General features: G+C 59.5%; 2 protein-coding genes across 2 annotated transcripts in view; one reads left to right on the top strand and one right to left on the bottom strand.

The window, feature by feature from the left end:
- Window positions 1-1,955: 1,955 nt before the first annotated feature.
- LRRC8E (leucine rich repeat containing 8 VRAC subunit E) lies at window positions 1,956-5,015 on the bottom strand. The gene is made up of 2 exons (XM_007460610.1): window positions 4,878-5,015; window positions 1,956-4,205 (listed from the first exon to the last, which is right to left on the bottom strand). Exons 1-2 carry the CDS (start codon window positions 5,013-5,015, stop codon window positions 1,956-1,958), a joined length of 2,388 nt encoding a protein of 795 aa, XP_007460672.1.
- Window positions 5,016-12,573: 7,558 nt separating this feature from the next.
- The window catches only part of PRR36 (proline rich 36), a 3,567-nt gene continuing 3,109 nt past the window's right edge, over window positions 12,574-13,031 (top strand). Inside the window, exons 1-3 of the mRNA XM_007460747.1 lie at window positions 12,574-12,632; window positions 12,795-12,838; window positions 12,921-12,977. Coding sequence (XP_007460809.1) covers window positions 12,574-12,632; window positions 12,795-12,838; window positions 12,921-12,977 — 160 coding nt within the window. The remainder of the gene's footprint in view (window positions 12,633-12,794; window positions 12,839-12,920; window positions 12,978-13,031) is intronic.

Raw genomic sequence — 13,031 nt, 5'->3', positions numbered from 1 at the left:
GGGGGGGGGGGGGGGGGCCAAGGTCACGGTCCGAGAGTTCCAAATCAGACTTGCGTGGGACATTTTAAGACTTCCCTCAACTGCCCTGCCCCCAGAATTTGCGCCCAGCTCCTGGACAACGCAGAAGATAGGCCCCGGGGTTTGGTGCCTCTACCTGGCGCCTCCGCGGCCTACACATTTTCTTTAGCTGGTCTGAAGAGTGCTGGGAAAATGTCCCCACCTGGAACCCTGGGGCCCCCGGAGAGCACCTTCCTTGCCTCTGCTCTCTGGTGCCAGGAGGAGGCTCACATTTTGCAGACACCATGGAGGTGGTGATCCCAGGAGGTCAGGGTTGGGCAGGCTGTGCCCTGCCTGCTCCAGCACAGGGACACTGTGATGGGCATTGAAGGCTTGTGGCGACTCCTCTGGTGACAACTTACAGGTGGAGCAGATCCAAAACTGTGGAGCCGGGAGACTAACAGGGAAGGTAGAGGAAGAACAGTTCTCCAGGAAAAAACCTAGGCAGACGATGCCACCTGATTTCTCCTGGTTAGCTGAGGTCTCTCTCTGCCTCTGCTTCCGGGATACACTCATACCGTTGATTCTGGAATGTGACTGTTGCCACTTGCCTGGACTTGGTCTGGTGGAATCGAAGGCTTAGACTATGACAGGAGTGGACACAAGGATCAAGATTGTAGTTCTCATAGTATCATTTATTAAGCACCCACTGATATACACTCTCTCGCATAGGGAACATGTGAAAGACAAAGTCCCAGCCTGTCTTCAGAAAAATGTACCCTCCACAGCAGGTGTTCTTAACCTGGGGTCTCCGATCCTTAGGATGTCCATAAACAGCCCTCTAGGGGATCTGGGGGAATCTGTTCATTGCCTCAAGCTGTTTGCAGAACTTTTCATGTATGTGTACGTGAGCATTTTCCTGAGGAAGGAGGTGCCCAGCTTTCATCAGATTTCTCAAAGCATCTAGGGATCTAAAAAAAAGTTCAGAATCCCTGCTCTAGACACCCAGATGTCTGACTCTCTAGGTCAGCATTTCCCAACACACAGGCCTGGGGCTGTCTTTGTCAGAATTACCTGGTATGCTTGTATTTACCGGCAAGTTCCTGGCCTCCGGGCAAAGCTCCTGAGTCAGTCTTTCAGGGGTGGGGCCTGGGATGTTTTGTTTTGGTGATGTTGATTTTGATGCCTAGCCAAATATGAAAACCATTTTTTCTGAGTTCAGGTGTCCATAGCAAACAACTTATAAATAGGGGATTGGGCTTCCCTGGTGGCGCAGTGGTTGGGAGTCCGCCTGCCGATGCAGGAGACACGGGTTCGTGCCCTGGTCCGGGAAGATCCCACATGCCGCGGAGCGGCTGGGCCCGTGAGCCATAGCCGCTGAGCCTGCGTGTCCGGAGCCTGTGCTCTGCAATGGGAGAGGCCACAACAGTGAGAGGCCCGCGTACCGCCAAAAAAATAAAATAAATGAAAAAAAAATAGGGGATTAACATCCAAGTTGGGGGTGGAGGAGGGGGGAGCTTGTCCGTTGCGTCTGTGTCCCCTCCTTGGGAGAGAACCCCAGATGTAAGCTGTTTTGGTCAGGAAGAGAGGGTTGAAATCCCATTGGGATGAGCCCCACCCCCATATGTGGCATTGATTGAGCCAGAATGTTCGGAGTGGGTTGGGGGAGCAGCAGCTCTGGCCCAGGGCTGGGGGCAGGCCAGCTAGCCAAAGACACAGGTGTGGTTTTGCTCTGAGAGTCTTATGACTGAGTTAATCCCTCCAGGATGTTCCAGCCTAGATCCACAGCCTCCCAGGCAAACCAGTCCCAGGATCTTGCCTGGGCTCCACCAGCCTGGCACGTCTGCTCCTCCTGTCCTGGCCTGGGCTCACTTGGCCCCCTCCCTTGAAGATAACAGTAGAGATTCCAGGGTGGTAGCATCAGGAAGGCCTCTACCGCAACCTGCCCCTCCCTGGCTTCACTCCATCTCCATCCTGTCCCGCACCTCTGCCGGCAGCCCTTCGTAAAGGGTGTCCTCCACCAGGAGCCCCGACTTCTTCAGTCCCCCACAGTTGCCGAGTTCTTCTGGCAGCGCCTCCAGCCGGTTGCCCTTGAGCTCCAGGCGGCTGAGGGCCCCGAGGGCCCCAACCTGGGGCGAGAGCTGGCTCAGGTTGTTGTAGCCGAGGAGCAGCGTCCGCAGCTTGCAGCAGAAGAAAAGCTCATCGGGCAGAAGCTCCAGGGCGTTGTAGGAGACAGCCAGGTGCTGCAGGTTCTGGAGGAGGCCCAGCTCGGCCGGCAGGGAGTGCAGCCCGTTATGGGAGACGTCCAGCAGGCGGAGGCCAGAGCACATGCCGAGCTGGGTGGGCAGTGTCTCCAGCTTGTTGTGACTGAGATACAGCTGCTCAAGGCCCCGGAGCTTCCGTACGTGCTCGGGGACATAGGCGATCTGGTTGTGCCACAGCCGGAGTGTGACCAGCTTGCGGCAGTGCTGGAAGCTGAGGATCTCCTCGATGGACCGCAGGTGGTTGTCCTTGAGGTCCAGTTCCTGCAGTGCGCCCAGGCTGAAGACGGCGTGGGGGATGCGCTCCAGCCCGCAGGCCACCAGCTCCAGCTCCCGAAGCACCGCCAGCTTCTTGAGGCTGTTCAGTGCCAGCAGGCGGGCCCCGTCGTTGTGCAGGCTGAGCCGCTGCAGGTGACCGGCCACGTCGGTCACGCTGGCGGGCACCTTGCCGGCGTTGCTCCGCAGGGACAGCACCTTCAGCTGCTTCAGCTCCCGGAGGCTCTCGAGGGTCGCTGCCCGGGCCAGCTCCTGGGGGAAGACCCCCTCCAGGTGCAGCTCCTCCAGGCTGCGCAGCCCGAACACCCAGAGGGGCACCTCTCGGAGCTCCTCGCACTTGACCCGGATGACCTTCAGGTGGTCCCGCAGGAAGATCTGCGAGGAGAAGGGCAGCCTGGCCGGAGAGTGGAGCAGGCTGATCTCCTGCAGGTGCACCAGCTGCGAGAGGCCTGGGGGGAAGGTGATGTCACAGATGGCCTCCAGCCGCAGGGCCTCCACCTCGCTGAGCTCGAAGACCGTGTCGGGCAGCCCCGGGAGCATGCAGAGGGCCAGCTCGAGCCGGCCGCAGGCGTTGCGCTGCAGCTTCTGCCGCAGCTTCTCGCTCGTCCACTCATGGTTGAGGTTGAGCTGCTTCAGGCGGCTCTCGCTGACCTCGGAGAGGAAGACAGCAAAGCGCTTGGAGTAGAGTGAGTCGTACTGGTCGATGAGGTGCAGCATGAAGGCAAAGTCGTTCTTGACGTCGGGGATGTCGCCCATGCCCGTCTCCTCCCGCACGGACCGGAAGGAGTACTCCTTGAGGGGCCGGTGGAAGAGCCAGCAGAGTGTGTAAAAGCAGGTGATCCCGTAGACGCACATGAAGGAGATGTAGCAGAAAGCCAGCTTGGAGAAGAGGTGGGCCTTGGTGTGGCTGCAGCAGAAGCTGGCATAGCCCGTGACCTCCGAGGTCTCCACCCTACAGGCCACCAGGAAGCTGATCTTCCCCACGTAGATGAGGTTGTAGACCAGGATGGCCAAGAACTTGCAGACCTTGAGCACCGTCTGCCGGATGTACATGGTGTACAGGATGTCCCCCTCTTCCACGTGCACGCGGAATTTCTTGACCTTCTCAAACAGGGCTTTGGCCTGCTCACCCTCCTTTTTGTCCAGCAGGGTGGCGGCCGGCGGCTCCATCACCACCTTCTCGGGCTCCGCCAGCAGCTTCTCCTTCTCACCCTCACCTGCCTTCCCCGGTCCTGCCGCCGTTGCTGCCACGGTCACCACTGCCCGCCCGGCGGCGGCAGGGTCCTTGTGGTTCTCCCCGGAGACCTCGGATAGGGCCCGCGTGGTCCACGGAGAGTCGAAACACTTGCCCAGGATGGAGATGAAGTGCTCGATCTTGGAGCTGGTGCTGGGGAACTTGAACCAGAAGCTGGTGCAGACCATGAAGTTGAGCGTGTGGATGACGACCAGGTATGGGAAGTACTTGGCGTACCAGTGGAGGGCCGTCTCGTAGCAAAGCTGGTTAATGAAGCTGTATTGCTGCAGGTCCAGGTTGTTCCTGAGGCCGCTGAACTCCCGGAGGTCCCCCACGTGCTCAGAGACACCCCGCGGCAGCAGCTGCTGGCACGGGGCCTCTGATAAGTTCTCCCGGGGTTCATGACTGGGCAGACAGATGATCTTGTCCTGTGTCACCTGGGGATGGGAGAGAGGGTGAGAGATGGTGAAGGATCTGGGGCGGCCTGGGAAGTTGTGGGGTCAGGGAGGAAGCAGGCCGAAGGCAAGAGAGGTTTCCATTAACCCCCAACTGTCCCCAGTTTGTTCCCCAGCTTTGGAAGAGTCAATAAACCTCTGAGCATCGGACTTTGTCTGAAAAAAAGAGCTGGGTTGATTTGTGTCCTTCGAAAAGATGTCGAAGTCCTAACCCCCAAATACCTGTGAATGTTGCCTTGTTTGAAATTAGTCTTTGCAGAGCAGATGTAATCAAGTTAAGATGAGGTCATTGGGGGTGGGCCCTAACCCAACAGGACTCTGGCCTTATAAAAGGGAGAAATCTGGACACAGACACACACAGACACACACACACACACACACACACACACACACACACACACACACACACACACACGGAAGATGCTTTGACTGATACAGGGAGAACGTTATCTATAAACCAAGGAATGCCTGAGGCCACCAGAGTCTAGAAGGGAGCCGTGGAACACATTCTCCCTCACAGCTTTCGAAGGAACCAACCCTGTCAACGCTTTGATTTCAGACTTCCAGTCTCCAGAACTAAGAGACAGTAAAGGAAGACTTCCGGAACCTGCCAGACCCCGCCCCTAGAGACCCCGCCCCTGCCCCGCCCATTACCTGGAGGGTGCAGCCGAAGACCCCGATCATGAGCATAGCCACGGTGAGGTACTCGGCCAGCACGTCCCACCAAGGTTTGAGCACCTTGAAGGCGGGCTGGTGCTCCGCGAACTGCTTGAACTCCGCCACCGGAATCATCCCACCTGTGGGAGAGCAGGAAGTGGAGGGTGCAGAGAGAGACCCTCAGGAAAGGGCGCCTGGTGCCGGGTCCCCAGAAGAGCCAGACACACGCATCTGCTCCCAATCCGCGCTCGGCCCTGCCAAACTCTGGCAGAACCCACAAGCTGTGCGCTTCCTTCCCCTCCCCCCACAGACCTCGCCTCCTTCCTGGAGCCGGGCGACTACTGTCCTCACCACCTCTGCTCCCAGGGACCCCTGCCTCGGTCGGACTCTGCTTGCCTTCTCAGAGCTCAGGAGGGGCAGTCCACGAGGCTGCTGCCCCACAGCTTGCCCGTGTGGCCTTCTCCCGGAGCCCAGGCATCTCCTCCCACCCTTGACGCCAATTGGAAACACTTCGCTCTGCTTCTCTGACCCCAGGTACCCGGTATCCAGGCGGCCAGCCCCAGCTCCCTCCACCACTGGACCAGAGAGAGTCCCAGAGACTCGGAGACTTCCGGGGCATGGGCCCCGCACCCCCTTCAGGGGTGCTCCGGGCACCACCTCCAACCTCCAACCGGAAAAGCCGGCTGGAGCCTGGCTCTGGTTACGGGCCCCAGGGGCAGGGAGTGGCAAAGCTGAAGGCTGGTCAGCCCTGGGGGGTGGGAGTGACTAGGACACCTGGGTTTCAAGTGGGGCAAGTGCCTAGGATCTGCGGCAGAAAACAGAGACCTGGCCTCTGAGAGGCAGGGGCAGCGGGGCTCGAGGACGGGGCAGAGGATCAGGAAATGGAAAACTCACAGGGAGAGAGCCAGGGTGACACCTACGACTGGGACAGGGCTGGGCTGCCAGGCTCCTGGGCGGCCAGCCCACTCTGTCTGTCCCAGGCTTTCATTTAAGACCAAGGTATCATTATTCCAGATACAGACAACCAGGTGCAAGTCACACGGGGGCATGGGCCACGGGCTGGGACATCACCCTCCCTGACAGGCAGTCGGGAGCCTTTTCCCCCACCTCCGAGGCTGGAGGGGCAAAGGAAAGGGAGGCAGCAAGCCCCTCACCGCCTCTGAGGGGGCTCCTAGGCAGTCTGCCCTCCTCCCCAGCATCCATGCTCCCAAATATAAAGATCCTGTTTTATATCAGGCAGGTTTCCTGCGGCCTGCGGTCCTCATCCTGATAGCCTGTCACTGGGCACAGGCTGGGCAAAGAAGGGAGGCATCTGGGCCACCAGCCGGTCCTCCAGCCTCCCACCATCTCCTGGGTGGGAGGAAAACTGGCCTCTGTCCCACACCTCAGTCAATCGCTCTGACACCTCCTTGCCTCCCTTTTTGGTCTCCACAACCCTTGAAGGCCTTAGGGTTACTCCTGAGTGAGGACAAGGTGAAAGTGGGTGGGGATATGAGATGCAGGCCCCGCCCACCAGGCTGAAGTCCTTAATCCCCTTAATCCCATCAGAGGCTCCCATCTCAGTACCAGGGATAATATGTAAGGGACAGGGACACGCCTGCCCACACCCAGTCTCCGGGGCCTCCTGACTCAGGCCCTGACTCACCCAGCAGCCAGCACATGCAAGGGGGTGTGCAGACAGAGCACAGGATTCCCTCACCCAATGGCCCATCCCTCGTGCTCAGTTTCACACCCTGTCCTAAACAACAAGCCAAGTAAAGATGCCTCCAGTGCATCACAGGCTCAAACACCGGGGAATCTGCTAGAAACACACTCAGGGCAGCTCAACAGCCCCCAGGAGCCAAATGGCAGCCACCGAAAGGGACACCCTGGGGGCATTCTGGAGTGTGCACCTCGGGGTATGTGTGTACAAAGGGCAAGTACACACTAAGTTGAGGAGAGACCCAGGACCAGGGAGCCGGCCATATGCCCTCTTCCAGTTCTGGCCACCCACTGTTCTCCCTGCCCTGGCCACCTGCCCCTGTGAGGGACACTGCTTGGGTGCTTCACCTGAGAATGGTAACTGTTAGCAAAAATGCCACACAGACGGGCAGGGACCAACTTCCTGCCCCCGAGTCCTTGCCACCCTTCAGGACCCATCTCACAATGGTGGAAGCTCCCCACTGGCCATCCCGGGTCCACAATCAAAGGCAAGAATGCAGAGACACACCCAGGGTCCCCAGCAGATGGCCCAGAGGATGCACCCACAGAGCAAAGTGTATGCACAACAGCCTCAGAAGCAGACATGGGGTTATCATTATCTGTTTCCATGACTCAATCTTGATCGTCCCGAACCTGCCATTAAGTTTCCCCAGACACAAGGCTGGCCCCCCTGTGTCTGAACAGGGCTGGTGGGAGGGCTTGGGGAGAAGGCTTCATGGGGGTGTGGGAGCAAAGAACTTATGACCACCAGATGCTTTCAGTGTCTCGTTTTATCCCAGCTCTGGGAGTGTGGATGTTGGGACCCTCCTCTTCCAGACTCAGGAGAGTGAAATAACTTGCTCAACATGTCACAGCTTGTGACAAGTGGCATTCGAGGTGAGTCCCCCAAGTCCCATCTGTCTGATCACGTTTTGAGCGAGAACGTCTCGCTGAGTTGAAGCATCTTTGCCAAAAGAACCTCAGAAGGGGTTCCTTCAGGCAGAGAAGAAATGGAGGGAGGACGGCTGCTCTGCCCAGCAGGCTGAGTTGTCCTCCTCAGCCTAGGGCCAGGAACATGCCCCCAACCCAGCCTTAGCTCCGCTCACCCATGCCTCACCCTGCTTCTGCTTCCCTCTCAGGCCTTCCCCAAGCCCCCAGCTTGCCTCTGACCACGTGGCGGTGGCGGCTGCTCCTGGACCAGCGCGCCATCCCACACCGTCCCCACCCACAGCCCATGCTAAGGGGCACAGAAGAAACAGTGACTATTGTCAGCCCTGAAGTGGGTCTTGGAGGACACAGGGTCCAACTTTGGACTTTTACACAAGTGAGAAACTGTGGCCTGGGTGGGGGAGGGGGAGGGTGGCCCCATAGTGGCAGATCCTGCTCTGGGCCCCAGGCCTGGGGACTCCCAACCCAGTACTTTTCCAACCTGTCCTGCCAGGACTAGGGGGGTCTGGGGAGTCTTGAGGTTCAAGAGTCCCAGAAGGGACAGCCTGGTGAGGCTCCCAAGTGGTAGGGCTCTGGGAATTGAGGGGCTCACAGGGTTGAGTCGTCAGCAGCGGAGAGGGGAACACGGTCAAGACCCGCTGGTGGACCCCAGCCTGTTGATCTTCACTCCGTCCTTGGCCAGGCCTGCCGGGCTCCCTGACAGGCGCCCTTGGGCTGGCCAGGGCGGGGCCTCTCTCTGCACGCCCCCCAGCCCACCCCCCAGCTCCTGTGCCCCAGACGGCGTTGGGCTCAGGTCACAGGGCCAGCCGCACCTGGGGCGGTCCTCCCGTGGGCCAGATCCTCACCCCGCCACCTGGTCCCCAGGGGGCGGAGAGCCACCTACTCACCTCACGGGCCGGACGCTTGTTCCAACTCCTGTGTCTCTGGGAGCGGAGCGGCCGGGACTCCCGCAGAGTTCGCGGGACAGGCTGGGTGAGTCAGGGCGGGCGGGCGGGCGAGCTGGACAGGAGCCGGGAGCAGCTCCGCCCCGCCAGGCCCCGCCCACCAGCCTCTCGGCCCCGCCTCCCGTAGGGCGCTCGCAGGTCGCCCCCGACTCCCGGTACCGCGGGATCGCGGGGGGAGAGCGATCCTGATCCTGACGTCTCCGAGGTGGGCGAGGGGCTGGTCGGAGGAGCAGGGACCGTAGAATTCTGGGCTCCACTTCAGTGGGGCAAACCTGGCACGGGGGAGACTGAGGAGGGCTGGAGGCGCTGGGCTCCCGAAGCCGACCTGAAGGCACGCTTCCGGGAGCCCAGCTGCATAGACGCTGTCAGGAGCGCGTGGAAGTCCTCCTTCCCTTCCCTTCCCTCCTCCCTTCACTCCCAGGTGCAGCTACCTGGCCTGGCGGCTCAAACCAAGGAATCAGTGACCAGGGCCCAAGACAGGGCATGGCGCTTCCCCCTTCCTGCTCTGACCACCCAGCCAGGGGAAGCTCTCCACTGGATGAGGAGAGGGAGTGAGCCGCTCCCGGGTCCTGGTGGGGCTGGGCACGGGGGTCAGAGGGCTCTGGGAGCCGGGGTTGGAGTCCAGTCTGGAAGGCCGGCTTCTCAAAGGGAGACTCTGCCTCCCCCCGCACCACGATTTCCTCCCCACTTTGGGAGGCCTGAGCTGGGTCTTAGGCGACAGTTGACCTTGATCTGCCCTGTCTGCAAAACTCAAGGGAGAGGGGACCTGGACCAGGTGGCAGAGTGAGACTCCCATCTCCCATGGGAAAAAGAAAGCAAGTTCACCAGAGTAGAGACGCTCGGAAACCTTGAGGGTTGGGATCCCCTAAGCTTAGGTTCCCCTGTGAAACCCTGTAATGGGTGCGACCCCAGGGACTCGACCACAGGCTACCCAAAGGCAAACCTTCATCGTGTGGACAAGATAAGCGAGGTTACCTTCTCTCTCAGAGCTTCTGCTCTATTGGTGTGTGTGTGGATTGGGGGTGGAGTGCGGTTGGCGGAGGAGACAGAGATAAGAAAGCAAATAAGTAAGGAACAAGGTAATGTCTTTGTGACAAATGCTGTGTATATAACAAAGTAGGGTGAGGTGAAGTGGTAGCAAGGGGGCAGGGGCCTTTTGAGGTGAATAGTTTCTCCCTTTCCTCTAGCCTCGGGAGAAGCTCCTTGAGATCCATACCCTGGCGGTTTGTTTCCAGCTTTATGTTGGGATAAGCGTTTTCATAAACGACGCTTTGCACACTTGTGCAAGAGTCTCTGTGGTGACTGGAATTGAAGCCCCATGATCCCCAGACACGTATCTCTTCTGTTCCCTACTGTGTCCCCAGCACTTGGGATGGTGCCTGGCACACAGTGGGCATTCAGTAAATGATGGACGGATGGATGCTTAGTTCAGGCCCTTCTAGATGCAGATGCTGAGGCAAGGAATTAGATGCAAATAGTTTCTCTGGAAGGTGAGGCAGTGGGGAAGGGAAACAAGCCAGTAGTGTTAATGAGGGTGAAGGAGCAGGCTGCCAATATGGGCAACTGGGGTTCCATTGTGCTGGGGAGCTCTGGGAGATGGTGGAGGACACACCTCCAAGTTTTCCCGCCCAAGAGGTGAGGGAGTTGAAGCATTGATGTACCCGCTCCTGCCTGTTGTGGCTGAGGGCTGCTCTAGAGAGGGGAATGGAGGGAGTGTTAAGGCCCTGACACTTCTGACTTTCCTGCAGGTGGGGACTGTGGGTGCTCAGGAGATATGGAAGGAGCTGTATGGCACTGCCACAGGTACAGACGCTTGAGTGGAATGTCTCAGTCATATGACACGCATACAATGCTTTCCAGTTGTCCTCCAGAAAGCCTGCCCCCTTTACATTCCCACAGGTAGTTTGTGAGTTTTCCCGCATAGACACTGTCCAGGTTTTAAACAGTTGTGGTAGAGCACACACATAACATAGAATTTGTCATCCTAACCATTTTTAAGTTTACAGTTCAGTGCCATTAAGTACATTCAGTGTTGGGCAACCATCGCCACCATCCATATTCAGAACTTTTTTGTTTTGCAGAACTGAAACTCTGTCCCCATTGAACTCATATTCCTCACTCCTCTCCCTAGCTCCTGGCACCCACCATTCTACCATCCATCTCTATGAATTTGAATCCTCTGGGAACCCCATATAAGAGGAATCACAGTGGTTGCACCATTTTACATTCCCACCAACAGTACACAACTGTTCCAATTTCTCCACATTCTCACCAACACTTGATATTTTACAGCTTTTAAGGTTTTGTGAGCCTGAGGTAGTTACATGTTACTGTGCTGTGTAACAAATGGCCCCCAAACCTAGCACCTTAAGACAACAAGAATTTATTGTCTCACATAGTTTCTGAGGGTCAGGAATCAATCAGAGTGGCTTCAACTGGTGGTTCAAAAGTTTCCCTCCCCTAGTGGTCCCCAACAACCACTGATTTGCTTTCTGTCACTATAGATTAGCTTGTGTTTTCCAGATTATATAAATGGAATCATACGGTGGATACTCTGTGTGTGTGTATGTATGTACAAATGTGATGGGGGGAGGGGGGAGGCAGAGGGAGCTGGTTCTTTGGGATGGGGTAGTGAGTGACTAAGAGTCTGAAGAGATGGGGCTTGGGGGCAGAGAGCACAGTGTGTGTGGGGAGCCATGTGGCCTTGAGTACAAGCAGAGGTGCAAGAGGGCACCTGGCACTGTTGGCCAGCTCTGGGCAGCTGAGGATGGCCATCTTCCTCTTCTTGCTTCAACCCCCTCAATGCCACAGTCCCCTATCAAGGTCCTCCATGAGGCCTCTGCACCAGTTTGGCGGGTCGCCAAAATGACACCTCGTACTCCCTCAGGTTGGGCTGGGAAACCTCAGACGGGATCTTCTCGGCTCCTCTTGCACCCGTTTTTACACCTCCAGGCCCCCCATAATCTCATCCCCACAAAGCCCGGCTCTGCCAGGAAGCCTTTGCTGACTTGACTTCGTGTGACCTGGGAGGGTGTCCAGTGGGGGGGTGCTCTGCCCTGCAGAAGGCTGGGTCATCTCTCACCATCCTCCGTCTCTCGCTCCTGTCCTTTCTTCCTCTCTTCCCCCAAATCTGGGGTCTACCCGTACATTCCCAGGGCTGCATTCTCCCACCAGTCCCCCTACCCCAACCAGGTACGGGGTTTCCTGGGGTCTGTGAAAACCCTTTGGGTATGAGAGGGGCGGAAGCCCCAAGAATCCTGGGGGGCCTGCCTCTGCGGTCGTAAAAGCGAGGACAGGGCCTGGGACACCGAGCGGCCGGATTGGTCAATTGGGCACGAGGCGCGATGGTCCCGCCCCCTGGTTGCCAGGGCCCAACCTATCCGCGTCCAGGCGGGCCTTGGTCGCCAAGTAGTTGGGGTGGGGGCCGGGGCAGGTGTGTATGGCAGGGGGTGGGGAGAGGAGGTTACGCTGAGTTCGGGACCCCAAGAGATTCCCCCCGAAGCCCGACCGGTTGGGTGTCTGGGGTCCTCAGGCGCAGCCGCGGAGAAGCAGCCCCTCCCTCCTACGCGCTCCCGGCCGCCCTACTCGGCGCGCTCCCGCCTCTGCCTGACGGGTCTGCATCCAGCGCGCGCGGCCCCTGCTCCCCCGCCCGCCGCCGAGGGGCCGGCCGGCCTCCCCGCGCTGCCGCCCGCCGCCCCCTCCCCTCGCCTGCCCTCCGCTCGCGGCCGCCGCGGCGCTCCCCCCCTGCCCCCCCCCAGGCGACCCAGCGTGGAGCGGCGGGAGGCCGGAGCCCAAGGTGAGCTCGGCTCGAGCAGGTGGAAGGGTGGCGCGGACCAGGGCCCAGCTGGGGGAGGGGAAGGGCTCGGGACGCGGCTCTTTGTCTCCCTGAGCCCGTGCGCGGGCAGCAAGGGCCGCTCCTCCTCCCGGCAGGTGCCGACATCCCTCCGGGACGGCGCTGGTGGCTGGCGAGGGGGGACCTGGGCGTGTGCTCCCGTCCCCTTCATCTGGAACCTGTGGCAGCCCCCTGTCCCGACGCTGGTGGTCAGGGTCCCTGAGGGGGCGAGGGGTGGGGGGATGGATCTCCGGTCCTGAGAGGGAGCAGGGGGTTGGCTGAGGCTGGCATGGCCTGGAGGAAGGCGGTGCGGGTGGGACTTGGGGACAACCATGAGCAGCTGCGCTGGTGAGTGGTGGGTGGGTGACGAGGAAGTGGATCCAGGCAGAGGTTTGGGCGCGCATGGGTGGCGACGCTGGGGAAAGAGCCGAGAGGTGCCAGGACCCAGATCCCTGCAGGCAGCGTAGCTGTCCAAGACCTGGGATGCTGATCGGTCTGTCTCCTCATCAGGTGCGAGATGGACAAGAGGGACAAGTCCAGGGCAGGGGCCGCCGGTCGGACGCCCTCTTCTCGCCCTCCCAACCTTCCGACCCCCAAACCCCCAGGGTCTCCACGTCCCCCTCCCCCCATAACCAGCGCGGCTCTTCGAGTTCTGGGAGCAGCGGGAGCTTCAGGGCGAGGGCCTCTGGCAGAGCGAGCAGGGGGCAGCCGGGGAGCCGCTCTCCCGGAGGCTACTCCCCGGGGGGG

This window comes from Lipotes vexillifer, unplaced genomic scaffold (assembly GCF_000442215.2).
Source record: "Lipotes vexillifer unplaced genomic scaffold, Lipotes_vexillifer_v1.1 scaffold1011, whole genome shotgun sequence".
In the NCBI taxonomy this organism is placed as follows: Eukaryota; Metazoa; Chordata; class Mammalia; order Artiodactyla; family Lipotidae; genus Lipotes; species Lipotes vexillifer.
The sequence above is the reverse complement of the archived record's forward strand: the minus strand, read 5'-3'. Positions and strand labels throughout refer to the sequence as shown.